Raw genomic sequence first — 23,960 nt, forward strand, 5'->3', positions numbered from 1 at the left:
TTCACTGTTAATGTGTTGGTTAATGCTGGCAATGCATATTGTACATATGAGTGGGAGCTGCCATAATGTTCATCTACATTTCTTTTGTTCTCTTCCCAGATCTCAGGGCTGAGCCTCCCGCTCCCTCCTAAGAAGCTCATCGGGAATATGGATCGGCAGTTTATTGCGGAGAGACAGAAGGGCCTGCAGAATTACCTAAATGTCATCACCTCCAATCACATCTTGTGTAATTACGAGCAGGTTAAGAAATTCTTCGACCCGACCAACTATTCTGCTAATTACACCGGTATGGCAGCTCCTTCATGTCTCATTGCTGTCAGTCAGTGTTCCTTGCCTCTGTACCTTCATTACTTGGCGTGCGGGTATATAAAAGGTTTCACAGAGCTCATTGCCCTGTATTTACAGTAAATGTAAACATATACATGTATGGGATCTGTTATCCAGAAACACCTTATCCAGAAAGCTCTGAATTACAGAAAGGCTGTCTCCCATACATTCCATTATAATCAAATAAACCAACATTTTTGAAACAATTTCCTTTTTTCTCTGTAATAAAAAAATGGTAACTTGTATGTGATCCCAACTAAGATATAATTAATCTTTATTGGAAGCAAAACCAGCCTATTGGGCTTATTTAATGTTCACATGATTTTTTTTAGTAGGGACGCACCAAATCCACTATTTGGGATTTGGACGAATCCCCGAATCCTTGGTGAAAGATTCGGCCGAATACCGAACCGAATCTGAATTCTAATTTGCATATGCAAATTAGGGGCAGGAAAGGAAAAAGTGGGAAAAAAATCTTCTTTTGTGATGAAAACGACAAAACTCGGCAAATAGGCGGCACTTCTGGACAGAATTTATTTTAGCAAAACTGCTGGAAAAGGCCTAATGTGTTTCGGGATTTAATCCCTTAATCATAGGCTATGATTAAGGGACTCGATCCTGAAATGCGTTAGGCCTTTTCCAGCAGTTTTGCTATAATAAATTCTGTCCAGAAGTGCCGTCTATTTGCTGAACAGTGGGGACACTGAAGACGGAGCACCTGGCCAGGGAAAACCGCGGTGAGCTTGATTGTCCTTTTTTTTTTTGTGATGAAAAGCCACGTCATTTTCCTACCCGCTCCTAATTTACTATGCAAATTAGGATTCGGATTCGGTTCGGCCAGGCACAAGGATTTGCCCGAATCCTGCTGAAAAAGGTTGAATCCTGGCCAAATCCTGAACTGAATCCTGGATTCGGTGCATCCCTATTTTTATTAGACTTAAGACATGAAGATCCAAATTACGGAAAAACCCCTTATCTGGCAAGCCCCAGGTCTGGAGCATTCTGGATAATAGATCCCAACACAGACGGGCGACATTATAAGAGGAGAAGATGTAGAAAAGCTGTGCTACAACTACATGGCTTATTACAAGGTCTACCACTTTGTGTGTTTCAGTGCCATGGGGGAATGTTATACTAGTGCCCTGGGCCCTAGAGCAGTCTTAAAATACAACCTGAATCTTCACTGCGCATCAGAAATCTCATAGAGAATAATGACTGCTCAGTGTCACTGTTGGAGGTGGTATTTTCAGGCAGCTCTAGTGCAGGTCCCTTCCCTGGGGTCCTCTGTTGTATCACTATGTGTGTGTGTGTGTGTCTTTAATAGCTCACAAAAACATCTCTGGGATCACTCTGGGTTCCTTAGCTCTGAATATGTCTGAAGGAAGACTAGACATGTGGGAATAAGCAGCAATTAGGTTGTTTAGCAGATGGAAAGCTGCAATATAGTGCTAGTTCTGCGCTTACACTCCACATCTACCTGTTATCATACCTGCATTCAGTAGGTTTGTGTTCCTCTACTTGTTTGAACAGCTCCCATACCCATTTAGTCTGTTGAGGGATCTCTATGGAAATATCTCATTATGGAGACTTTGTAAGACAGCGTCTCTGTGTGTGTGTCAGTGAGTGTGTGTCTGTGTGTGTGTGTCTCTGTATGTCTGTGTGTGTGTCAGTGAGTGTGTGTGTGTGTGTGTGTCAGTGAGTGTGTGTGTCAGTGAGTGTGTGTCTGTGTGTGTGTCAGTGAGTGTGTGTCTGTGTGTGTGTGTCTCTGTATGTCTGTGTGTGTGTCAGTGAGTGTGTGTCTGTGTGTGTGTGTCAGTGAGTGTGTGTCTGTGTGTGTGTCTCTGTATGTCTGTGTGTGTGTCAGTGAGTGTGTGTCTGTGTGTGTGTCTCTGTATGTCTGTGTGTGTGTCAGTGAGTGTGTGTCTGTGTGTGTGTGTCTCTGTATGTCTGTGTGTGTGTCAGTGAGTGTGTGTCTGTGTGTGTGTCAGTGAGTGTGTGTCTGTGTGTGTGTGTCAGTGAGTGTGTGTGTCAGCGAGTGTGTGTCTGTGTGTGTGTCAGTGAGTGTGTGTCTGTGTGTGTGTGTCTCTGTATGTCTGTGTGTGTGTCAGTGAGTGTGTGTCTGTGTGTGTCTGTGTGTGTGTCTGTGTGTGTGTCTGTGGCACAGCCAGTTGCAGATCTGATTTTCAGGGTATGTTTGTACTGTATGTATGTATATTTTTATTTGTATTACGCTCCTTGAGCGCAAAGCATTGTACAGCAAAACAATAAATTAGTAGTAACAAACAAGGGGTCACTGCGTTAATAAGGAACAATAAGTGAATTATTAGAAATACAATTCACACAAATATAATTACAATACAGATTAAGATGGAGGACCCTGCCCTGTAGAGCTTACAGTCTAAAGGTATGGTTTGTATGTCTGTTTTATAGTACAGGTACAGTACTGTTAACAGAAGTGGCTTTATCAAATGGGAGATGAGCCACAAGACCAGGCAGAATCATATAATGCTCACATTCCTCATATTTCAGTTATTTGGGACTGGTGGGGCTACCTGGGAATAAGCACCTGGTAACCACTGCTCTGTCCTTCCTCCCTCATTCCTGATTCTCCAAGCCCCGACAAATTCACATTATTCCTCCTTAGGGTTAAATAAGGGTAAGTGCTTATTCATATACACAGTTAGAGGTCCATATATCAAAGGTCGAATTTTGAATTCATGTGAATTTTTTTAAATACGAATATACTCACAATTCTACTGGGAGGTTATCTAAGAAAATTTTTGAATGTCCAATACTCGATCGAATGGTTCCAACCCGAAAAATTCGAATCGTATTCAATTCGTATGAATCTAATTTTTCTCCTGAAAAAAACTTGAATGATAGGAAGGCCAATGGACCTCTGCCATTGACTTGTACATGTACTCGGCAGGTTTTAGGTGGAGAATATTTGAATTAAGACTCTTTCCATGGTCGAGGTGGGAGATACATCTCCCATTTGAATTTACATTCGTGAATTTTGAAACTTGAAAATTTGAATTTACTATTTGACTCTTGATAAATCTGACCAGTTGTCTGCACTGTGAATCTAATGCAGTTGCTCAGGCTCTAATATCCAGTGACGTCTGTAATGGTTCCCATGCAGGGGTTTAAAAACAACATTTGGCTTCATGTTGTAACTCGGGTCTAACTGAGCTACAGTAATACAAGATGGCAGCAATAGGACAAGATGGCAACAGCATCAGTTTGCTAAACCTGTGAATGTCTGGCAGTTTTGGGGTTGGGAATTGTAGACCAAAACAGTTAAAGGGCCACAGTCCTACTTTATATAAATTATGGAACCCTGTAAAAGCCCACCATGACAGGCCAAAGTGAGGAGTCCGTACCATCTCATGCATTCTCTTCTTTCTCTACACAGAAATCGCCCTTCAGCAGGTGTCCATGTTCTTCCGCTCTGAGCCAAAGTGGGAGGTAGTTGAGCCCTTGAAGGATATGGGTAAGAGATATAAAGGGATAATATCTATAAGTACCTTCTGCAGGAGGCACTGTCAGTCCCTTGAACCTTTTATTTTTTGCAGGGTGGAGATTGCGGAAAAGATACTTCCTAATGAAGTGCAAGAGTCAGCCAAAAGACCACCTTGTGTTGAGCTGGGTACTTGACTTTATTATTTACTGTAGCTACTGAGATTTGCAGTTGCACCCTTTCCTTTCCATAGCCTCATGCCTTACTTGCCCTGGAATATAAACCTCTGCCTTGGTCTGTGTTTATAGGCCGACCTGGGACCTGACAAGTACCTGCAAGACAAGGATTTTCAATGTGCAATTAAACTGCTTCAGTCTTGGTCTGTAAGTATTGCCTTTGTCTTTCTGCTTCCTTAGACTTTCAGCTGCCAATGGCTATCGCTGTCTGCTCACATGTCCCTTAACGTGGCCATCGCAGTCGCCAAACGAGTGGATCTCTTCCAGATATGCCCACATTGAAGTGGGCAATATCTGGCTGATCCGATCGTGAGCCCTAGGGCCCAAACGATTGGATCATAATGTATCCAATATGGGCGGTCGGATACGCGCATAGATGCAGCTGTGATCCGACGGTTTTTTTTAACGATCCGGGAAGCCCATTGGATGGCCCCACACACGAGCCAATAAGCTCCCGATTGGTCTGTCAGCAGCTTTTATTGGCCTGTGTATACGGGCCTTTAGCCAATAGAATCACAGAGATGGAATCGGGAATCCCCAACCTGTCGCTCCCCAGTCATTCTGTGCCAGGAGATTTGGGAGGGTTTGATTGGTTAATCACGCTCTGACCACACTGTTTCACATTATTTCTCATTTTTATTTTCTGGGGAGTAATTAAGAAATACATTTATTTTTTTAACAGACACAAGCTTTAAGTGTTCCTAAATGTGCATTTTGTCTCATTAAAAGATCTTGCTGTTTCCTTATCTCATGTCCCCAGATGTTGCAGAACTACAGTTCCCAGTATCCTATAATAGCAGCTTGGTAGTCGTAATTCTGCATCAGTTGGGACCTGTGATTGAGGAACAGTGGGTTAGAAGAAAGACATAGACAGATATCGCCCTTCAAATAGATGCAAACCGTGTTGCACAAGCATACATTACTCATATGTTGTCAAACTGTAACTGTCTGTATACTTCAGAATATAAAGGGTAACTGGTAGCTGTATTCCTGCAATATCCGGAATGCCCCCGGGCTAGTGGGGCTGTTTAATGCAAGAGGGTGTTCCAATGAGATTCTTGCCACTTTTGCATACACCATATCTCTGTTCTTTGCATCCATGGCCCCATTCAGTTCTCTGCTGATAGGATTTTGCACCGTACCCAATGAATAACTGATTTAGGATCATTTTAGGCCTTGAGACAATAGCCTACTAACTTGGAACTGGCACCAGTGTTTGCCCATGTCACTTTATTGTAGGGAATTGTTTCCTGAACTGTCCAGCAAAGAAAGAATGCACACGTTTGTCAGGCATTGGAAATGTGTTCTTTTTTCAGCATCCTTACATCTATCGCGTCACTTTGGCAACAGCCAGTGAATCGTCGGCTCTAATAATCAGGCCATTTAATGAGAAGGGGACCCTCAAGGACCTCATCTACAAGGTAGGTCACAACGTTTGGACTGAACGAGAAACATCTGTAGAGAATTTATAAATTGGTATATTTCCAGTTGCTTATCTGTGGGATATGAGTTGAAACGGATCTAGTGGATTACATACCCCTATTGTAAAAAATACGGATATTATAAAGCACCATGGATTTGACCCTCCATATTAGTCAGCCTGCAGCTTTGGACCTTGGTCACAGAACCCCCTTAGTGGCTTTTGATATCCTTTTGATTTATAGTAGGGGGTACATTATACCTTACAATACGTGAGTGATACTTAGAATTCCCTGTACAACTCAGCCTGCAGCCTTGTGCCTTTATATGGTCACAGAACAACCCCTCAGTGACTTCTAATATCCTTATCATTTACAGTAGGGGGTACATTATCCCTTATAATACATGAGTGATACTCAGAGTTCCCTGTATAACTCAGCCTGCAGCCTTGTGCCTTTATATGGTCACAGAACAACCCCTCAGTGACTTCTAATATCCTTATCATTTACAGTAGGGGGTACATTATCCCTTATAATACATGAGTGATACTCAGAGTTCCCTGTATAACTCAGCCTGCAGCCTTGTGCCTTTATATGGTCACAGAACAACCCCTCAGTGACTTCTAATATCCTTATCATTTACAGTAGGGGGTACATTATCCCTTATAATACATGCGTGATACTCAGAGTTCCCTGTATAACTCAGCCTGCAGCCTTGTGCCTTTATATGGTCACAGAACAACCCCGCAGTGACTTCTAATATCCTTATCATTTACAGTAGGGGGTACATTATCCCTTATAATACATGAGTGATACTCAGAGTTCCCTGTATAACTCAGCCTGCAGCCTTGTGTCTTTATATGGTCACAGAACAACCCCTCAGTAACTTCTAATATCCTTATCATTTATAGTAGGGGGTACATTATCCCTTATAATACATGAGTGATACTCAGAGTTCCCTGTATAACTCAGCCTGCAGCCTTGTGTCTTTATATGGTCACAGAACCCCTTAGTGACTTCTAATATCCTTATAATTTAAAGTAGGGGGTAAATTAACCCTTATAATACATGAGTGATACTCAGAGTTCCCTGTATAACTCAGCCTGCAGCCTTGTGTCTTTATATGGTCACAGAACCCCTTAGTGACTTCTAATATCCTTATAATTTAAAGTAGGGGGTAAATTAACCCTTATAATACAGGAGTGATACTCAGAGTTCCCTGTATAACTCAGCCTGCAGCCTTGTGCCTTTATATGGTCACAGAACCTCTCAGTGACTTCTAATATCCTTATAATTTACAGTTGGGGGTAAATTAACCCTTATAATACATGAGTGATACTCAGAGTTCCCTGTATAACTCAGCCTGCAGCCTTGTGCCTTTATATGGTCACAGAACCTCTCAGAGACTTCTAATATCCTTATCATTTACAGTTGGGGGTACATTATCCCCTATAGTACATGACTGATGTTCATTATGTAAAATTAATTCCTCAATTATTTTTTCCTAAGGCAAAACCTAAAGATCCATTTTTAAAGAAATACTGCAATCCCAGGAAAATTCAAGGTCTGGAGCTATATCAGATTAAATCCTATGGGAGACAGATACTAGAGGTAACATTGTTTTTCTTTTAGTATGAGACAGTGTATTTTCACCCACTGTGTTACTGTGACGTTGCAAAGTCTGTGCTTCTATCTGACTTTGCTTTGCCCCCCCCCCAGGTTCTAAAGTTCCTCCATGACAGAGGGTTCCCCTATGGGCATCTTCATGCATCGAACGTCATGCTGGAGGGAGACAACTGCCGGCTGATGGATTTAGAGAACTCTTTGCTGGGACTTCCTTCCTTTTATCGTTCCTATTTTTCACAATTTAGGAAAATAAACGTAAGTTGTGTGTATAGCGTCTGATGTATTGATAGAGTTTATTGCTACATGTTGCAGTGTATCAGTGGCCTTAAAGGGAAACTAAACCTCAAACCATAAATTATTATTATTAACATGTATTTATATAGCGCCAACATATTGCGTAGCACTGTAATGCTTTTATGTCAGATGCAACCTTCAGTGTTTATGATTTCCCATGGCCCCTAAGCATAGCAGCATTGAGCATGTGCAGAGTCACTGACTCAAAAGATTCCTAACAAGATCAGCAGGTGGGAAGCAGGGCCGGACCAGAAATGTGACTTGTTGGAAATGGCCCCAAACCTGTGGTTGTCATGTGAAAAGTGCCAATGAGCAGAACCTTGCAATCATTTTGCATGTCATTTCTGCTAATTAGTTTTGTGCTGTTGCCATAATCGTGCACAGCAAGCCTGTGGGGCTTATTTATAAAAACTGGGCAAATTTGCACCTGGGCAATAACTTATGGCAACCAATCAGATGATTGCTTTCACTGTTCAACCTGCAGCTGGCTTGAAAAAAAAAAGAAGCTCATGGCTGGTTGCTATGGGTTACTGCCCAGATGCAAATTTGCCCAGTGTTTATAAATGAGCCCCAGTGTCTTTAGGGGCGCAGTGGATAGATCCTATGGGGCACTGCACCAAATTATTAGTGCTTTGCATGTGATGAATATGATTGGCTGAAACACAGGCTTGTGTTATGCTGAATATATTGGGTTATCACACAGGACACCTATAAGCACTTAGTGCCAGGAGTAGAACCCACAAAGGCTCCCAAAAGCACCAAATGCAAGTCCCCTCAAAGAAATGGCCCTGTTTATTCAAGGCCTATTCACTTCACCCACACATGCCTTTAACAAATGGGGCCATTTCTCTTAAAGCAGAACTAAAGCCTAACTAAAGAAGTAGATAGAAATGTTATACATGATGTTTTGTGCTTCTGTACCAGCCCAAGGCAACCACAGCCCTTTAGCAGTAAAGATCTGTGTCTCCAAAGATGCCCCAGTAGCTCCCCATCTTCTTTTCTGCTGATTCACTGCACATGCTCTGTGCTGCTGTCACTTACTGAGCTTAGGGAGCCACTCACAATATACAGTACACATAGAATAGAAATGTCACAATATAAGGCTGATTAGTAATTAATACACATAATTACTACATGGCAGCACAGAAACCAGTGCAATTAGCATCAGAATTGAATAAAATATGCCGTTTTTAGCTATATTTATTTTTAGGGTTTAGTTCTCCTTTAAACGCCATGTTTAGATTTCTACAGGTCTGTTTGGGGAGCTTTGGAGACACATATATACTGCTAAAGGGCTGTGGTTGCCTTGGGCTGGTACAGAAGCACAAAACATCATGTACAACATTTCTAGCTATTTCTTTAGTTACTCTTTAGTTCTCCTTTAAATTCCATATTTTGTTTGGTCGCATTTCTAGAAGTAATTAAGTGAGCTTCAATAAATTGTTTTCTCTCTTAAAGACATTAGAAAGTATTGACGTGCACTGCTTTGGCCATTTACTTTATGAAATGACCTACGGGCGCCCCCCAGACTCCATTCCTCTGGATCAGTTCCCCCCAGCTCCGTCCATGTCTGTGGGTAAGTTATAGAATATCTCCAATATATTGGGGGCAGTCTGGTAGCCTTTTCTCTTTTATAATTAATCAAGGGACTTTGAATGAACTGCAGCAGCTCGAGGTTATTGATGCATTCGCCTGGTTCCAGTTACGGCTGTTTGTCACGGCTCCCGGACTGGAGATGATAATGAGCCCCCCTGGGGATGGGAAATTTGCTTCAAACCTCTAGAAATTGGTTCTGTAACCCTGTGATCGCAACACTTAGCCCCCAGATATGAGTCACTGGCTCTGAACGCTGGGTTTCTGGTATTTGTTCTATTGAACACTATGGTTTCCCGGAATTATCAGTTGCTCAGTAATGTTGCCAGAGCCTGTCTGTAATAAAGGAAATGTAGTGACTTGTCCCACTCTCTGGTTGTGCAACGTTTCCTGCACCCAGTGACTTGTTATCGCAGTGAGAGGGTGCACACATGAGCCGGAATATACTGAATTTGCTAAATATAAAATCAGATATCAGCCTGGTTTCCTCCATCTATTTCCTTTCTTCTCTCTGCTGATGTTGCATGAGTTTGCTGACAAACAGACAAATAAATTAAGCTTAGTGAGGCAGGCCAAAAAGTTATCTGACACTAAGCCCAGTAGGCCCCTAACGGGAACAGAACTTTCTTTCTCACTCAAGTGAAAAAGGGATTTCTTTATATTTAATTTTGAAATCTGACATGGGGCTAGACATATTGGGGGTCATTTATCAACACTGGGCAAATTTGCCCATGGACAGTAACCCATGGCAACCAATCAAATTGCTGCATTCATTGTTCTACTTGCAGCTGGCTTCAAAAAGCTAATAGCTGATTGGTTGCTATAGGTAACTGCCCATGGGTAAATTTGCCCAGTGTTAATAAATGAACCCCCAGGTGCCTCCAGTCATGTGACTTGTGCTCTGATAAATGTTAGTCATTCTGTACTCCCAGGAGTGATATCACCCCCCCTCCCAGCAGCCTAACAGAACAATGGGAAGGTAACCAGATAGCAGCTCCCTAAAGGTGGCCATACATGGAGAGATCCGCTCGTTTGGCGATGTCGCCAAACGAGCGGATCTCCCTCCGATATGCTCACCTTGAGGTGGGCAATATTGGGCTGATCCAATCGTGGGCCCTAGGGCCCAACGATCGGATCCTAGCGAACGCAAACGGGCGGCCGGATCGCGGGACCGCATCAACGAACAGATGCGGCCGCGATCCGACGGGATTTTTAATCCCATGCGATCAAGATCTGGCCGATTTTCAGCCAGTTCTCGATCGGGGAAGCACGTTGGGGGCCCCCATACACGGGCCAATAAGCTGCCGACTCGGTCTGTCGGCAGCTTTTTTCGGCCCGTGTATGGCCACCTTAACACAAGATAACAGCTGCCTGGTAGATCTAAGAACAGCACTCAATAGTAAATTCCAGGTCCTACTGAGACACATTCAGTTACATTGAGTAGGAGAAACAACAGCCTGCCAGAAAGCAGTTCCACATCATAAAGAATCCCTTTAAAAAAGTTCACCTGTTCTTAGTAACTTGTCATTTATATATTCTGAATTTTTTTTTAAAATGATTACCATTACCATGACCAATTTTTGCCTATTTCCAGCTTGTATACTGGTCGTCAGGGGTCACTGACACCCTGGCAACCAAAAGTACACATGGAATGTGAGGCTTCCGTTTTATTGTAATTCATATATTTATTATTACAATTTAAAAAAAGATTTGTTCATTAATTTTTTGTTAAAGAATTTGCTTTATAAATGGAATACTTTGCTGTTGTGGAATGTAGTACTGCTGGGTACGAGGCAGCCCTCTCTTTATTAGGTGGGTGGTAAGGACAGAGCTTCTTTGCAGACTGTGCAAGTTTGCTGGTGGGTGAGTTTAGGTGATGCAGGAAAGGACTATGATTTATAGTCTAGTATAACTGGAACTTTCTCCAGAATCTCACTATAACCAATTCCCCAATGTGTGTTTCAGTTTCTGTCCTGGAATCCATCCTGTCCAGCGAGGCGTGTAAAAGTGGCATGCCTTCCGTGGCCCAGCTTCTACAGATGCCGTGAGTCCATTTATTATGTACACTAATGGGAAGGGGGTCATCAGCTCATTTCACGCCATCATTATCATCTGCTTCTCTTCCTAATCTCTATCCTAATCGTAATCTCTGCTCCACTTCCAGCCCTGCCCACTGTTATACATTCCCTTCCTCTCCAGATCACTATTTGTTCTATCAAAGCATCACTCTTCTTTTATCTCTCCTTTCACTCTGCTTTGTCACTTGCTGCCCTTCTCTCCATCCCTGCTTAATTTTACTCCATTCTGTTCCCATTCATTAAAGGAATTGTTCAGTATAAAAATAAAAACTGGGTAAATCGATAGACTGTGCAAAATAAAAAATGTATCTAATATAGTTAGTTAGCCAAAAATGTAATGTATAAAGGCTGGAGTGACTGGATGTGTAACATAATAGCCAGAACACTACTTCCTGCTTTTCAGCTCTCTTGCTTTCCACTGATTGGTTACCAGGCAGTAACCAATCAGAGACTTGAGGAGGGGCACATGGGACATATCTGTTGCTTTTGAATCTGAGCTGAATGCTGAGGATCAATTACAAACTCACTGAACAGTTATGTCCCATGTGGGCCCCCCTTATAGTCACTGACTAACTCAGAGTTAGAGAGCAGAAAAGCAGGAAGTAGTGTTCTGGCTATTATGTTACACATCCACTCACTCCAGCCTTTATATATTACATTTTTGGCTAACTAACTATATTAGATACATTTTTATTTACCCAGTTTTTATCTTTATACTGAACTATTCCTTTAATGCTTTTCCCTTCCTGCTTCCTCTCTCTGTGTTTCATTCCCTTCTTCTTCTTGACTTCACAACACTCCTTTCATTCTGCTCTCGTGCCTTACACCACCTGCTAACTGGCTATTGTTCACCATAAAACTGAGGCAAAATTTAGTTTTTTTTTTTTTCACCTTTTTTGTTGAGAAAGATTTCTGCATTGTGTACTTCCCATGGTGTTACAGCTGGGAAATATAAAATATACTTCTTATCTGTTTTTTAGGCTCTTTGGAGATGTGACATTGACAAATTCTGAAAAACCTCAGTTCAAGGTAAATTCTACCATGGGGCTAACCTAATTTTAGGGAATTTATAATTCATTCAATAAATTCTTTTGTTTGGACACATAGCCTTTGTTCTTTTATATGGTCACAGAACCCCTCAGTGACTTCTAATATCCTTATCATTTACAGTAGGGGGTACATTATCCCTTATAATACATGAGTGATACTCAGAGTTCCCTGTATAACTCAGCCTGCAGCCTTGTGCCTTTATATGGTCACAGAACAACCCCTCAGTGACTTCTAATATCCTTATCATTTACAGTAGGGGGTACATTATCCCTTATAATACATGAGTGATACTCAGAGTTCCCTGTATAACTCAGCCTGCAGCCTTGTGCCTTTATATGGTCACAGAACAACCCCTCAGTGACTTCTAATATCCTTATCATTTACAGTAGGAGGTACATTATCCCTTATAATACATGAGTGATACTCAGAGTTCCTTGTATAACTCAGCCTGCAGCCTTGTGCCTTTATATGGTCACAGAACAACCCCTCAGTGACTTCTAATATCCTTATCATTTACAGTAGGGGGTACATTATCCCTTATAATACATGAATAATGTTCAGCGTTCTCTATGACCTGCATTCTCATACTGTTGTGATATTGCAGCTGCTTTAGTTTGTCACAGCTATTTTAAAGGACATTATAGTCATATACACAGAATTGATGCTTTATTTGAATAAAGGAAATGTAAGGCACTTTATTTTACACTAAAAAAGCACAAAAAAAATAAAAAATAAAATCAGACTTGTGTCTTTATTTTTCTTTTTAGATTCCTACCAAATTAAAAGAGGCTCTTAAAACAGCCAAAGAATGTATTGAGAAGAGGCTTGTGGAAGAACAGAAACTGGTAATTAACCATAATACTTTATATGAAGCTAAAGTAAAGCCGCACATGAAAAGATCTGCTTATTTGTCAAGGTCCTTAAAGGAACAGTAACACCAAAAAATGTAAGTGTTTTAAAGTAATGAAAATATCATGTACTGTTGCCCTGCACTGGTTAAACTGATCTGTTTGCTTCAGAAACACTACTATAGTTCATATAAAGAAGCTGCTGTGTAGCAATGGCGGAAATTGAAAAATGGCTATATGGCACAGGTTAACTAATGGATAAAAGATAACACCATTAGACAGACAGAGCTTATCTGTTATCTGCTGTATAACCTGAGCCTTTTCTCCTTTGAATGGCTGCCCCCATTGCTACACAGCAGCTTATTTGTATAAACAATAGTAGTGTTTCTGAAGCAAACACAACAGTTTTACCAGTGCAGGGCAACACTACATTATATTTTCATTACTTTAAAACACTTTTATTTTTTGACGTTACTGTTCCTTTAAAGGATCAGATCTTTGCTGGATTCAGACACCCAGGGGTTGGGCCAAATTTGGCTGATCTGGTTATTTGACAATGTTCAGATCATATTAGGGACCTATAGACCCATGAGAAGAGATCCGTGTCCTAAGGACAATACTGACAGCCTGCATAGGTTTTATAATCTGTATAATGATCCTTGTGTTTTGCTGCTGATCTGCTGCGGGAGTCAGTTCCAATGTCTGTTGCATTACAGATCTCCCAGCACAGACGGCTCACCCGGGCGCAGTCTCACCATGGATCTGAGGAAGAGAAGAAGAAAAGGAAGATCTTGGCACGAAAGGTACATGCTTGTTGCTGGATCTGTATCCAGACTGTGATTGTGCAGCTTTTATGGACTGCATGTCCCAGGATCCCCTGTGGCGTAGCTGTTGTGGGGGAGGCTAGGACTTACAGTAGCTGGAACACCACCATTTCTAAATGTAGAAAACACCCTGTTGGTTGGAGAAGTTAAAAGGAACAATGAACAGATAATTTCAAATAATGGTAATTGTTAAAATTTACATTTATTTCGGGGGCAGGGTATCTCTCTATTTGTGTTCCTAGTGGGACTGGGATAGGTTAACAACCATGTGAAAACCTGAGAAACTTCTAGAAATTCCAATTACACAAGCTGCACTGGTTGGTCCTGATTTTTCAAATAACTCGAGGCTGGGAGTTTAGTTCAAAGGCCTTGCTTCTCCCAGTAAGGGTGGTGGTACACGTGAAGATTCGGGGGAGATTAGTCGCCCACATATCTCACGACATATCTTTTGTTCGGGCGACTGATCTCCCCAAAATGCCTTCCCGCCGGCAAGAATACTGTAAGGTTTACAACGGTGAACCGCTGTTACCGAGGATAGCCACTCCATGGGGAGTGGATATGGTGGAAGCCCAGGGGTGTAGCCATAGGTGATTGGAGGCAAAGACATGATGAATGTAAATTGTAGGTTTAATGGCAGCCAGAACACAGAAAACAAAAAGGCAGGAACAGGCAAAAAAGGCTAATCAGGGTATCCACAAGGTGAGGGAACAATGGGGAACATGGGAACAAAAGTTACTCACTCAGGAACAAAGTACAAGGTATTCAAAGACAAGGTTTCCAAGAATGAAGGTTTCCAGGTTTCAGATAACAAGGTTTTCAGGTCACAGGATTCAGGTCACAGGATTCAGGTCACAGGATTCAGGTCACAGGATTCAGGTCACAGGATTCAGATAACGAGATTCAGATAACGAGATTCAGATAACGAGATTCAGATAACGAGATTCAGATAACGAGATTCAGATAACGAGATTCAGATAACGAGATTCAGATAACGAGATTCAGATAACGAGATTCTGATTGAGGGCTTGAGAAAAGACCGAGAGTGGTCTGAAACGTTGCCGGGTGTTTGGGGTCAGAGCCTATGTCCCAACAAAGGCATTTTAAGATAATAAATCGCTGACTGGTGCCGTCAATTACTATATGTAACGAGATTCTGATAACGATTCGGGAACAAGATTCAGGTAACAGGATTCAGGTCAGGAACAAACAAATTACATTCAATGACTCAAAGCTCAGGGCGGGGTTTATAAAGGGAAGGTGATTAGGAATGGGAGACACATGAGGCTAAACGAGGTGGGTGGAAAACAGGGAGGAAATATACTGTGAACAGGCAGATAAACAGAAACATTAAACACGAGTTCAGGATCAGCCCCAAGTGGCTCACAAGGTAAATGCTGCAAGTGTCCAGAAGAGCACAACAAGAGTTCAAGTCCCGGGCTGATCCTGACAAATACGAATCACCGGCCTGATGGTATACGAATTGATACGGATTTCCGAAGTCACCCGAAGTTTCCTTGTGAGGCAAGTTTTGGGCGACTTCTGAAATGTATGCCATCCTGCTGATTTGTTTTCTTGCCGACGGGAAGGCATTTTGGGAGATTAGTTGCCCGAAGAAGAGAAGATATGTCGCTGGGCGATTAATCTCCCCCTGAATCTTCACGTGTGCCACCACCCTAAAGGTAAAGTATTCCTATTTAGATGATAGTTACGATCCAACCGTGCATTTGCCGAATGATGTGACATGATAACGTAACCCATTTGTTTATTTTTTGACATTTAGAAATCAAAGCGCACAAATTGTGACACTGGGGAGGAGCAGGCAATGAAGTCCAACAACTCAAATAATTCTGGTACGTGTGCCATCACCTTCTGTTTGGGCAATGCCAGGAGCTGAGCAAAAGGCATATTGTAACTATACCCAATATACACATGTTTTGCAGGAATCCATTCCGGTTATTATTGTTCATTGGCACAATCCCCTTTATTGTATCACTTGCTCGACTTGCTTTGTGTATTTGTTTATTTATTCCTTACTCTTTCTGTTTAACAGGTTCTGGGGCAAGTTCTCCTCTAACATCCCCTTCATCTCCGACGCCTCCTTGTACAGCAGGTCAGTATCGTGGGCTATTACCAGCTGAGAATTAAAGGATAAGTAAACCTTTAAAATAAATGAATGTAAAACTGAAGAGGGGGCTATTCTAAGAAATTTTGCAATGTACATTCATTATTTATTTTGTTTTAATTCCAAGATATTAAGGGATACATGTGCTGTTAATATGAATGAATTTTGTTACAACAGCGCCACCTGCTGGTCATTTTCCCACCAGTCTGACCAGCAAGTAGTCAAGGAAGTTGTCAGGAGAAAGAAAGAGGCTGATGTTCTTCTGCTTAGGAATAAAATTAGAAACTATTCTCACACCTTTCCTAAGCAGAAGAACATCAGCCTCTTTCTTTCTCCTGACAACTTCCTTGACTACTTGCTGGTCAGACTGGTGGGAAAATGACCAGCAGGTGGCGCTGTTGTAGCAAAATTCATTCATATTAACAGCACATGTATCTCTGAATATCTTGGAAATAAAATAAATAATGAATGTACATTGCAAACGTTGAATAGCCCCCTCATCAGTTTTTCATTCACTTATTTTAAAGGTTTACTTATCCTTTAAGGAAATATCTGGTTTACCATAATAATTGCTAGTTAATTGTTTGAGGTTGGGTTGGGTAGTGCTATCTACTGCTCCCCTATCCAGCCTAATTCGTATCCAGCTTAAAGGGGCAGTATACACCTAAATAGACCTTTTCTTAAAGGTGTTGTTTACCTTTGTGTAAACTTTTTGTATGATGTAAAGCAGGGATCCCCAACCTTTTGAACCTGTGAGCAACATTCAGAATTAAAGGAGTTGGGGAGCAACACAAGCATGAAAAAAATTATTGGGGTGCCATATAGGTGCTGTGATTGGCCATTTGGCAGACCCTCATGTGGATTGTCAACCTACATTGAGGCTCTGTTTGGCAGTACACCTGGTTTTTATACAACCAAAACTTGTCTCCAAGCCTGGAATTCAAAAATAATCCCCTGCTCTGAGGCCACTGGGAGCAACATCCAAGGGGTTGGGGAGCAACATGTTACTCACGAGCTACTGGTTGGGGATCACTGATATAGAGAGGGATATTCTGAGACAATTTGCAATTCGTTTTCATTTTCTATTATTTGTTGTAATAAGTAATAAAAAGTAGCAATAACAATAAATGTGTAGACTTACAGAGAATTTCATTTTAGATGGGGTCAGTGACCCCCATTTAAAAGCTGGAATGATTCCAAAAAAGAAGTGAATTAATTTAAACACTATACAAAATAAATAATGACAACCAATTGAAAGTTGCTTTGAACTGAATATTCAATAATATACTAAAAGTTAACTTAAAGGGGAACCACCCATTTAACATGAGTAAAATAAATAGAACTTATGATGAAATGTATTCTGCCTGTTCTTTTATTTATTTATTATTAGGGTTAGGGTTTTCATAGTCACTACTCTCTCAGTAATTTTATAACTCTACTTTAACTAGAGATAATGAGCTCTGCATAAACACCCTTCTCCATATACCCCTTTGTAACTGCTTTGGCTTTCAATTAAGCCCATTATGCAGGGCGGTTAATCTGTGCAATGAAAATCTAGTTGATTGCTTCTTTTCAGTTTTCAAATGGGGGTCACTGACCCCAGCAGCCACAAAACTATTGTTATTATTACTTTTTTTTACTTATCTTTCTATTCAGACCCTCTCCTATTTATATTCCAGTATCTCATTCAAGCCTTTGCCTGGTTTCTAGGGTAGTTTTGACCCTAGCAACCAGATAGGTGCTGAAATTGCAAACTGGAGAGCTGCTGAGTAAAAAAAGCGATATAATGCAAAAACCACAATGAAGACCAATTGCATAGTGTCTCAAAATATCCCTCTTTGTGTCATACTAAACATTAATTTAAAGGTAAACAACCCACTCACGTGGGCCACACGGGTACATAACGTCGGTAGGTATGTGTGAGATTGTTCCAGTCTAAGTGTTGGCATGTTCTATTACTGCTGAAATCCCAAACTCAGGCTTCTGACAGGTAAGTGCCATTGGATCAGAATACAGGCCTGGATCCAATGGGCATCATTCTATACCTGTTGCTGGTCGGCATTCTTCCCTCTGCCTCACTCAGGACTAATCCTTCTACCCACAGGCTTGTCATGCGCTGTCATTTGCCCTGGCCTTGTCACGCTTGCTCTATGTTACACACATTGTGACTTCTGCCTACTTACCTGCTGCTTGTTCTGTTGGGCAACTGCCAATTCGAAATTGACAGATATCAGCTTTTATTATTAGCCCACTAGATTTATATATTGGCAATAACTGTAAACGTGTCAATACCCTGTGCTTATTTCTGAAAGGCTAATGGCATTTTTGAAGGGAAATACACAGGGGTGTGACTATTTTTGTATTCATCATCAGAGTGACCAGAGCAGTACCTTGGAGATGCTAATGGTGATATAAATCTTATTTACTAGTAGGGTGATTTTCAACTGTAACTTTTTGTTTTCCCAGAACATTCCTTCTCTGTATATTTGTATTTATACATATGGGAGGAGGAGGTGCCATATTGATTCCCTTAGACAGTACAGTATGAGGGTATAGCTTATTGTGTGCCCAGAACATTCCTTCTCTGTATATTTGTATTTATACATATGGGAGGAGGTGCCATATTGATTCCCTTAGACAGTACAGTATGAAGGTATAGCTTATTGTGTGCCCAGAACATTCCTTCTCTGTATATTTGTATTTATACATATGGGAGGAGGAGGTGCCATATTGATTCCCTTAGACAGTACAGTATGAGGGTATAGCTTATTGTGTGCCCAGAACATTCCTTCTCTGTATATTTGTATTTATACATATGGGAGGAGGGAGGTGCCATATTGATTCCCTTAGACAGTACAGTATGAGGGTATAGCTTATTGTGTGCCCAGAACATTCCTTCTCTGTATATTTGTATTTATACATATGGGAGGAGGAGGTGCCATATTGATTCCCTTAGACAGTACAGTATGAGTGTATAGCTTATTGTGTGCCCAGAACATTCCTTCTCTGTATATTTGTATTTATACATATGGGAGGAGGTGCCATATTGATTCCCTTAGACAGTACAGTATGAGGGTATAGCTTATTGTGTGCCCAGAACATTCCTTCTCTGTATATTTGTATTTATACATATGGGAGGAGGTGCCATATTGATTCCCTTAGACAGTACAGTATGAAGGTATAGCTTATTGTGTGCCCAGAACATTCCTTCTCTGTATATTTGTATTTATACATATGGGAGGAGGAGGTGCCATATTGATCCCCTTAGACAGTACAGTATGAGGGTATAGCTTATTGTGTGCCCAGAACATTCCTTCTCTGTATATTTGTATTTATACATATGGGAGGAGGAGGTGCCATATTGATTCCCTTAGACAGTACAGTATGAGGGTATAGCTTATTGTGTGCCCAGAACATTCCTTCTCTGTATATTTGTATTTATACATATGGGAGGAGGAGGTGCCATATTGATTCCCTTAGACAGTACAGTATGAGGGTATAGCTTATTGTGTGCCCAGAACATTCCTTCTCTGTATATTTGTATTTATACATATGGGAGGAGGAGGTGCCATATTGATTCCCTTAGACAGTACAGTATGAGGGTATAGCTTATTGTGTGCCCAGAACATTCCTTCTCTGTATATTTGTATTTATACATATGGGAGGAGGGAGGTGCCATATTGATTCCCTTAGACAGTACAGTATGAGGGTATAGCTTATTGTGTGCCCAGAACATTCCTTCTCTGTATATTTGTATTTATACATATGGGAGGAGGGAGGTGCCATATTGATTCCCTTAGACAGTACAGTATGAGGGTATAGCTTATTGTGTGCCCAGAACATTCCTTCTCTGTATATTTGTATTTATACATATGGGAGGAGGAGTTGCCATATTGATTCCCTTAGACAGTACAGTATGAGGGTATAGCTTATTGTGTGCCCAGAACATTCCTTCTCTGTATATTTGTATTTATACATATGGGAGGAGGAGGTGCCATATTGATTCCCTTAGACAGTACAGTATGAGGGTATAGCTTATTGTGTGCCCAGAACATTCCTTCTCTGTATATTTGTATTTATACATATGGGAGGAGGGAGGTGCCATATTGATTCCCTTAGACAGTACAGTATGAGGGTATAGCTTATTGTGTGCCCAGAACATTCCTTCTCTGTATATTTGTATTTATACATATGGGAGGAGGTGCCATATTGATTCCCTTAGACAGTACAGTATGAGGGTATAGCTTATTGTGTGCCCAGAACATTCCTTCTCTGTATATTTGTATTTATACATATGGGAGGAGGTGCCATATTGATTCCCTTAGACAGTACAGTATGAGGGTATAGCTTATTGTGTGCCCAGAACATTCCTTCTCTGTATATTTGTATTTATACATATGGAGGAGGAGGTGCCATATTGATTCCCTTAGACAGTACAGTATGAGGGTATAGCTTATTGTGTGCCCAGAACATTCCTTCTCTGTATATTTGTATTTATACATATGGGAGGAGGAGGTGCCATATTGATTCCATTAGACAGTACAGTATGAGGGTATAGCTTATTGTGTGCCCAGAACATTCCTTCTCTGTATATTTGTATTTATACATATGGGAGGAGGAGGTGCCATATTGATTCCCTTAGACAGTACAGTATGAAGGTATAGCTTATTGTGTGCCCAGAACATTCCTTCTCTGTATATTTGTATTTATACATATGGGAGGAGGAGGTGCCATATTGATTCCCTTAGACAGTACAGTATGAGGGTATAGCTTATTGTGTGCCCAGAACATTCCTTCTCTGTATATTTGTATTTATACATATGGGAGAAGGGATAATAATTTGTTTTACTAATATATTGAACAGTAGTTGTTCTTGGTCCCTTTCCACCCCTCGATCCAAGCAAAGGCGAGGCTTAAGGCTTTTACAGTCGTGCCTGATTTAGTGATAGAATATTCTATATTTCTGTATGTCAGACCCTGGCTATTTGGAGGACTGTGCATTGTGCAATCACTAGGGGGTGATGTTGCAAAGTAGTCAGGTTTTGTGTTTGCTCACACTATAAATCTTGATTCGCGTGCCCTAGTTGTGTATATTAGGAAATGTCCAAATTAAGAAATTCGGACGGGACTTTTTAGTGAATGAGGCAGTGATCAGCCAGTTGCCGATTGACTCATCACAACTTGCCCCCTGGTGATTTAGCCACACCCCAAAGGGGCACCAGTCCCGCCTCCACTGTCATCTGCCAGACTCCTGAGCCATAAAAGGTGGTCAGAACCTGCTCTGTTTTATTGTTCCCTTTGTATCCTCCCTCGCGGCCCCATGTATATTCTGGTTCAGGGAAACTATAACTTCAGAAGGAATTGGCAACCAGCAAAATAAGTGAACTAATAAAGACTTTCATCATATCGACCAGATACACATCAGTAAATACTGCTCTTTCATAGCTTTTCCCTTGAGCCCCCATTTTGTGCCCCCAGTAGCTCATAGCAGCCAGAGATTTTATATTTGTTACTATCCAGTGGCACGTACTACTAAGAAAGTATATTTATCCTGAAAAGGCATGGGTTGTGGTTGTGTCTGGGATACCAAATTCTCCATGAGTGACTCTTCTGATTACTGAACTAAATCTCAAACCTAATTTGCATTGCAAAAACTTTGACTTGTCGCCACTCTAATCAAGGGCTTGGATCGGTCATCTGAACATTTAGGGCAGAGACACACTCTCAGATTGGGAAGTTTAGTCGCCCGTCGACAAATCTCCTCTTGTTCAGGGCGTCTAATCTCCCCGAACTGCATCCCCGCCAGCTAGAATGTAAATCGGCGGCGAGATGGCATTCGGATCGATTTGTTTTCCAAAGTCGCTCAAAGTTTCCTCATTATGCAACTTCAGAAAACGAAGCGATCGATTGCCATTCCACCGCCGATTTACGTTCTAGCCGGCGGGGAGGCAGTTTGGGGAGATTAGTCACCCTGAAGAACAGATTTGTCGCTAGCCAACTAATCTCCCCCAATCTGAGTGTGTTTCTGCCGTTACAGTTTGGCCAAACCGGAATGTTGCCTGGAGTGTCCTGGATTCCAACCTTGAGCCTGAATTATCCTCCTATCCCCCAAAACTCCCAGCATCCTACTGCCAGCCAGAGTTGGGAGTTGCAGTGTGATTACAAAGGCAGCAGGTTGCCCATTATACACATTGCTTGCCATGAGCTGTTCCAGCATGCCGCCGCCTTTCCAGCTGCCCAGAATCCATGTCTGCTCTATCCACCATTGCACAATCTGCAGCTTATGTTCGCCATTTCGTCGCTGTGTAATTCAAAGCATTTTCCATGCAAAATTCTCCATTGGCGTCAATGTGGATTTTTAAAATGTAGCCGCAAATGAATGTTTAAATAATGTAAATTCTCTTCTTAGATGATGAGAGGCCATTGGAAAGCTTTGTTATTGCCCCACTGCTGGGTTACTGCCCATGGGCCCAAAATAATGTCTTACCCCACACCACAACCATTCTGTTCTCAGCAACTGGACATAATTACACCTGTCTGATGTCTGTGTCCTGCTGCTTGTTGTTCCTAGCGCTATGTACAGAGGGGCCAGGGAAGGAGCTGCCATGTGAGCACAATGGGAAAAGGAAATTCAGTTGCCTTGTTGTATAACTAATGCTCCCAGAATCCTCTAGGCTGGAGTATTTGCATTTTTATAGGTGACATATAGGTGACATATGCCGAAGGGCACTTAGATCTTACAATTAGCCATTCTGTTTGATATTCAAGTTATCCAGTAACTACTGCCCCAATGGGACCCCTTTGCACGCACCCCATCCTTCGCATGACAGAACAAAGCACCTCCTGGCTGGGACAGTTGCACCCCACTTGTAGATTCATCACTTAATATAGTGGGTGGTTCTCACTTATGCAGTTTGCTTGGGGTAGGAGCAATGTTCCCTTTAATTCCTTGTAGGCACAGTCTGGTAACTTGTTAGTGGAGAACCTGGTGGAGGGGACATTGGGTGGGAGCAGTCATTAGCCCTTATTAGTACAATCGAGCTGACAAGATAAATACTCCAGAACAGATCTTTTGGGCAGAACAAGAACAAATCATTAATTATTAGTGTAAATATTGATAATAATATTGTTTAATCTCCTGGCTTTCCTTTTTTGCCCATTCTTTCTTGTTCCATGTGTGCTTCACTATTGACTCCGTGAGCTTGATCCCAGCAGCACAAGCCCTGACTTTTTATCTTTCAACCTCTGAGATTGAGAGATTCCCTCTAAATTCTCAATAGAACACGGCCCTGGAGAGGGTGTCCTTCTCTTCTCTTGTTCTTCATGAAATTCAGCCCCAACAATGTCTCCTTTATCCGCAAGTCTACACCATGCAATATGTCAAAGGGGTAATTTAATATTAGCGCCACTAATAATTTCACACCGGGGATCTGTAATTCTGTGTACTTGCTACTTCTGGGCTGCTCTCTTATTCATGTTCAGCCCCACCTTCTGCCTGACAATGGGAAAGAGAGCAGCCCTAGAGTATAAAGAACATATAATTAGTACTCTGAACCCGGGTTATTCTGGGGAATAATGAGCTCCAGGTTTCACCGTAAGTGGACCTTTTTATGGTGCATGTGCACAGACAGATCAGTAACAAAGGGTATTTCTGAGCTGTTCAGGTGCAATTCAGGCCATTCAGAAGAGGGAGGGACAAGGGTGTTAAACCGCTAAAAATAATAATTACAGAATTGCCCAGATGGTGGGCAATGAACATTAACATGGTGTATATTTGTAAATCTTTCAAACAATAGTTGCAAAACAAGAGTGGAATTGGCCCCTGTTGAAATTTATTTATTAAGGTTGGGCACCGATGTTGGGGTTTAGGCTCACAATTGAGATTCCAATTCATCCCACAGGGGCTCAGTTGGGTTTCCCCCTCCTCTTTGCTGCTATAACTGCCCCGGTGCTTCTGGGAAGGTTCCCACTAGATGTTGGAACATTGTTGCTGGAAGTTGTTTCCATTCAGTCACAAGAGTGAGGTTGGGCACTGATGTTGGGGATCAGACTCACAGTCGGGGGTTCCAGTTCATCTCATAGGG

The 23,960-nt window shown here is 41.6% G+C and overlaps 1 protein-coding gene across 3 annotated transcripts in view; it reads left to right on the top strand.

Moving 5' to 3' along the window:
- The window catches only part of pxk.S (PX domain containing serine/threonine kinase S homeolog), a 55,983-nt gene that overhangs the window by 23,388 nt on the left and 8,635 nt on the right, over positions 1-23,960 (top strand). For all 3 annotated transcript variants that reach the window (XM_041561858.1, XM_018241185.2, XM_041561857.1), the window contains exons 4-17: positions 100-286; positions 3,743-3,820; positions 3,903-3,976; positions 4,096-4,170; positions 5,340-5,444; positions 6,951-7,052; positions 7,161-7,322; positions 8,820-8,937; positions 10,920-10,998; positions 12,013-12,061; positions 12,850-12,927; positions 13,647-13,733; positions 15,535-15,604; positions 15,805-15,864. In XM_041561858.1, coding sequence (XP_041417792.1) covers positions 100-286; positions 3,743-3,820; positions 3,903-3,976; positions 4,096-4,170; positions 5,340-5,444; positions 6,951-7,052; positions 7,161-7,322; positions 8,820-8,937; positions 10,920-10,998; positions 12,013-12,061; positions 12,850-12,927; positions 13,647-13,733; positions 15,535-15,604; positions 15,805-15,864 — 1,324 coding nt within the window. The remainder of the gene's footprint in view (positions 1-99; positions 287-3,742; positions 3,821-3,902; positions 3,977-4,095; positions 4,171-5,339; positions 5,445-6,950; positions 7,053-7,160; positions 7,323-8,819; positions 8,938-10,919; positions 10,999-12,012; positions 12,062-12,849; positions 12,928-13,646; positions 13,734-15,534; positions 15,605-15,804; positions 15,865-23,960) is intronic.

This window comes from Xenopus laevis, chromosome 4S, assembly GCF_017654675.1.
Source record: "Xenopus laevis strain J_2021 chromosome 4S, Xenopus_laevis_v10.1, whole genome shotgun sequence".
Taxonomy (NCBI): Eukaryota; Metazoa; Chordata; class Amphibia; order Anura; family Pipidae; genus Xenopus; species Xenopus laevis.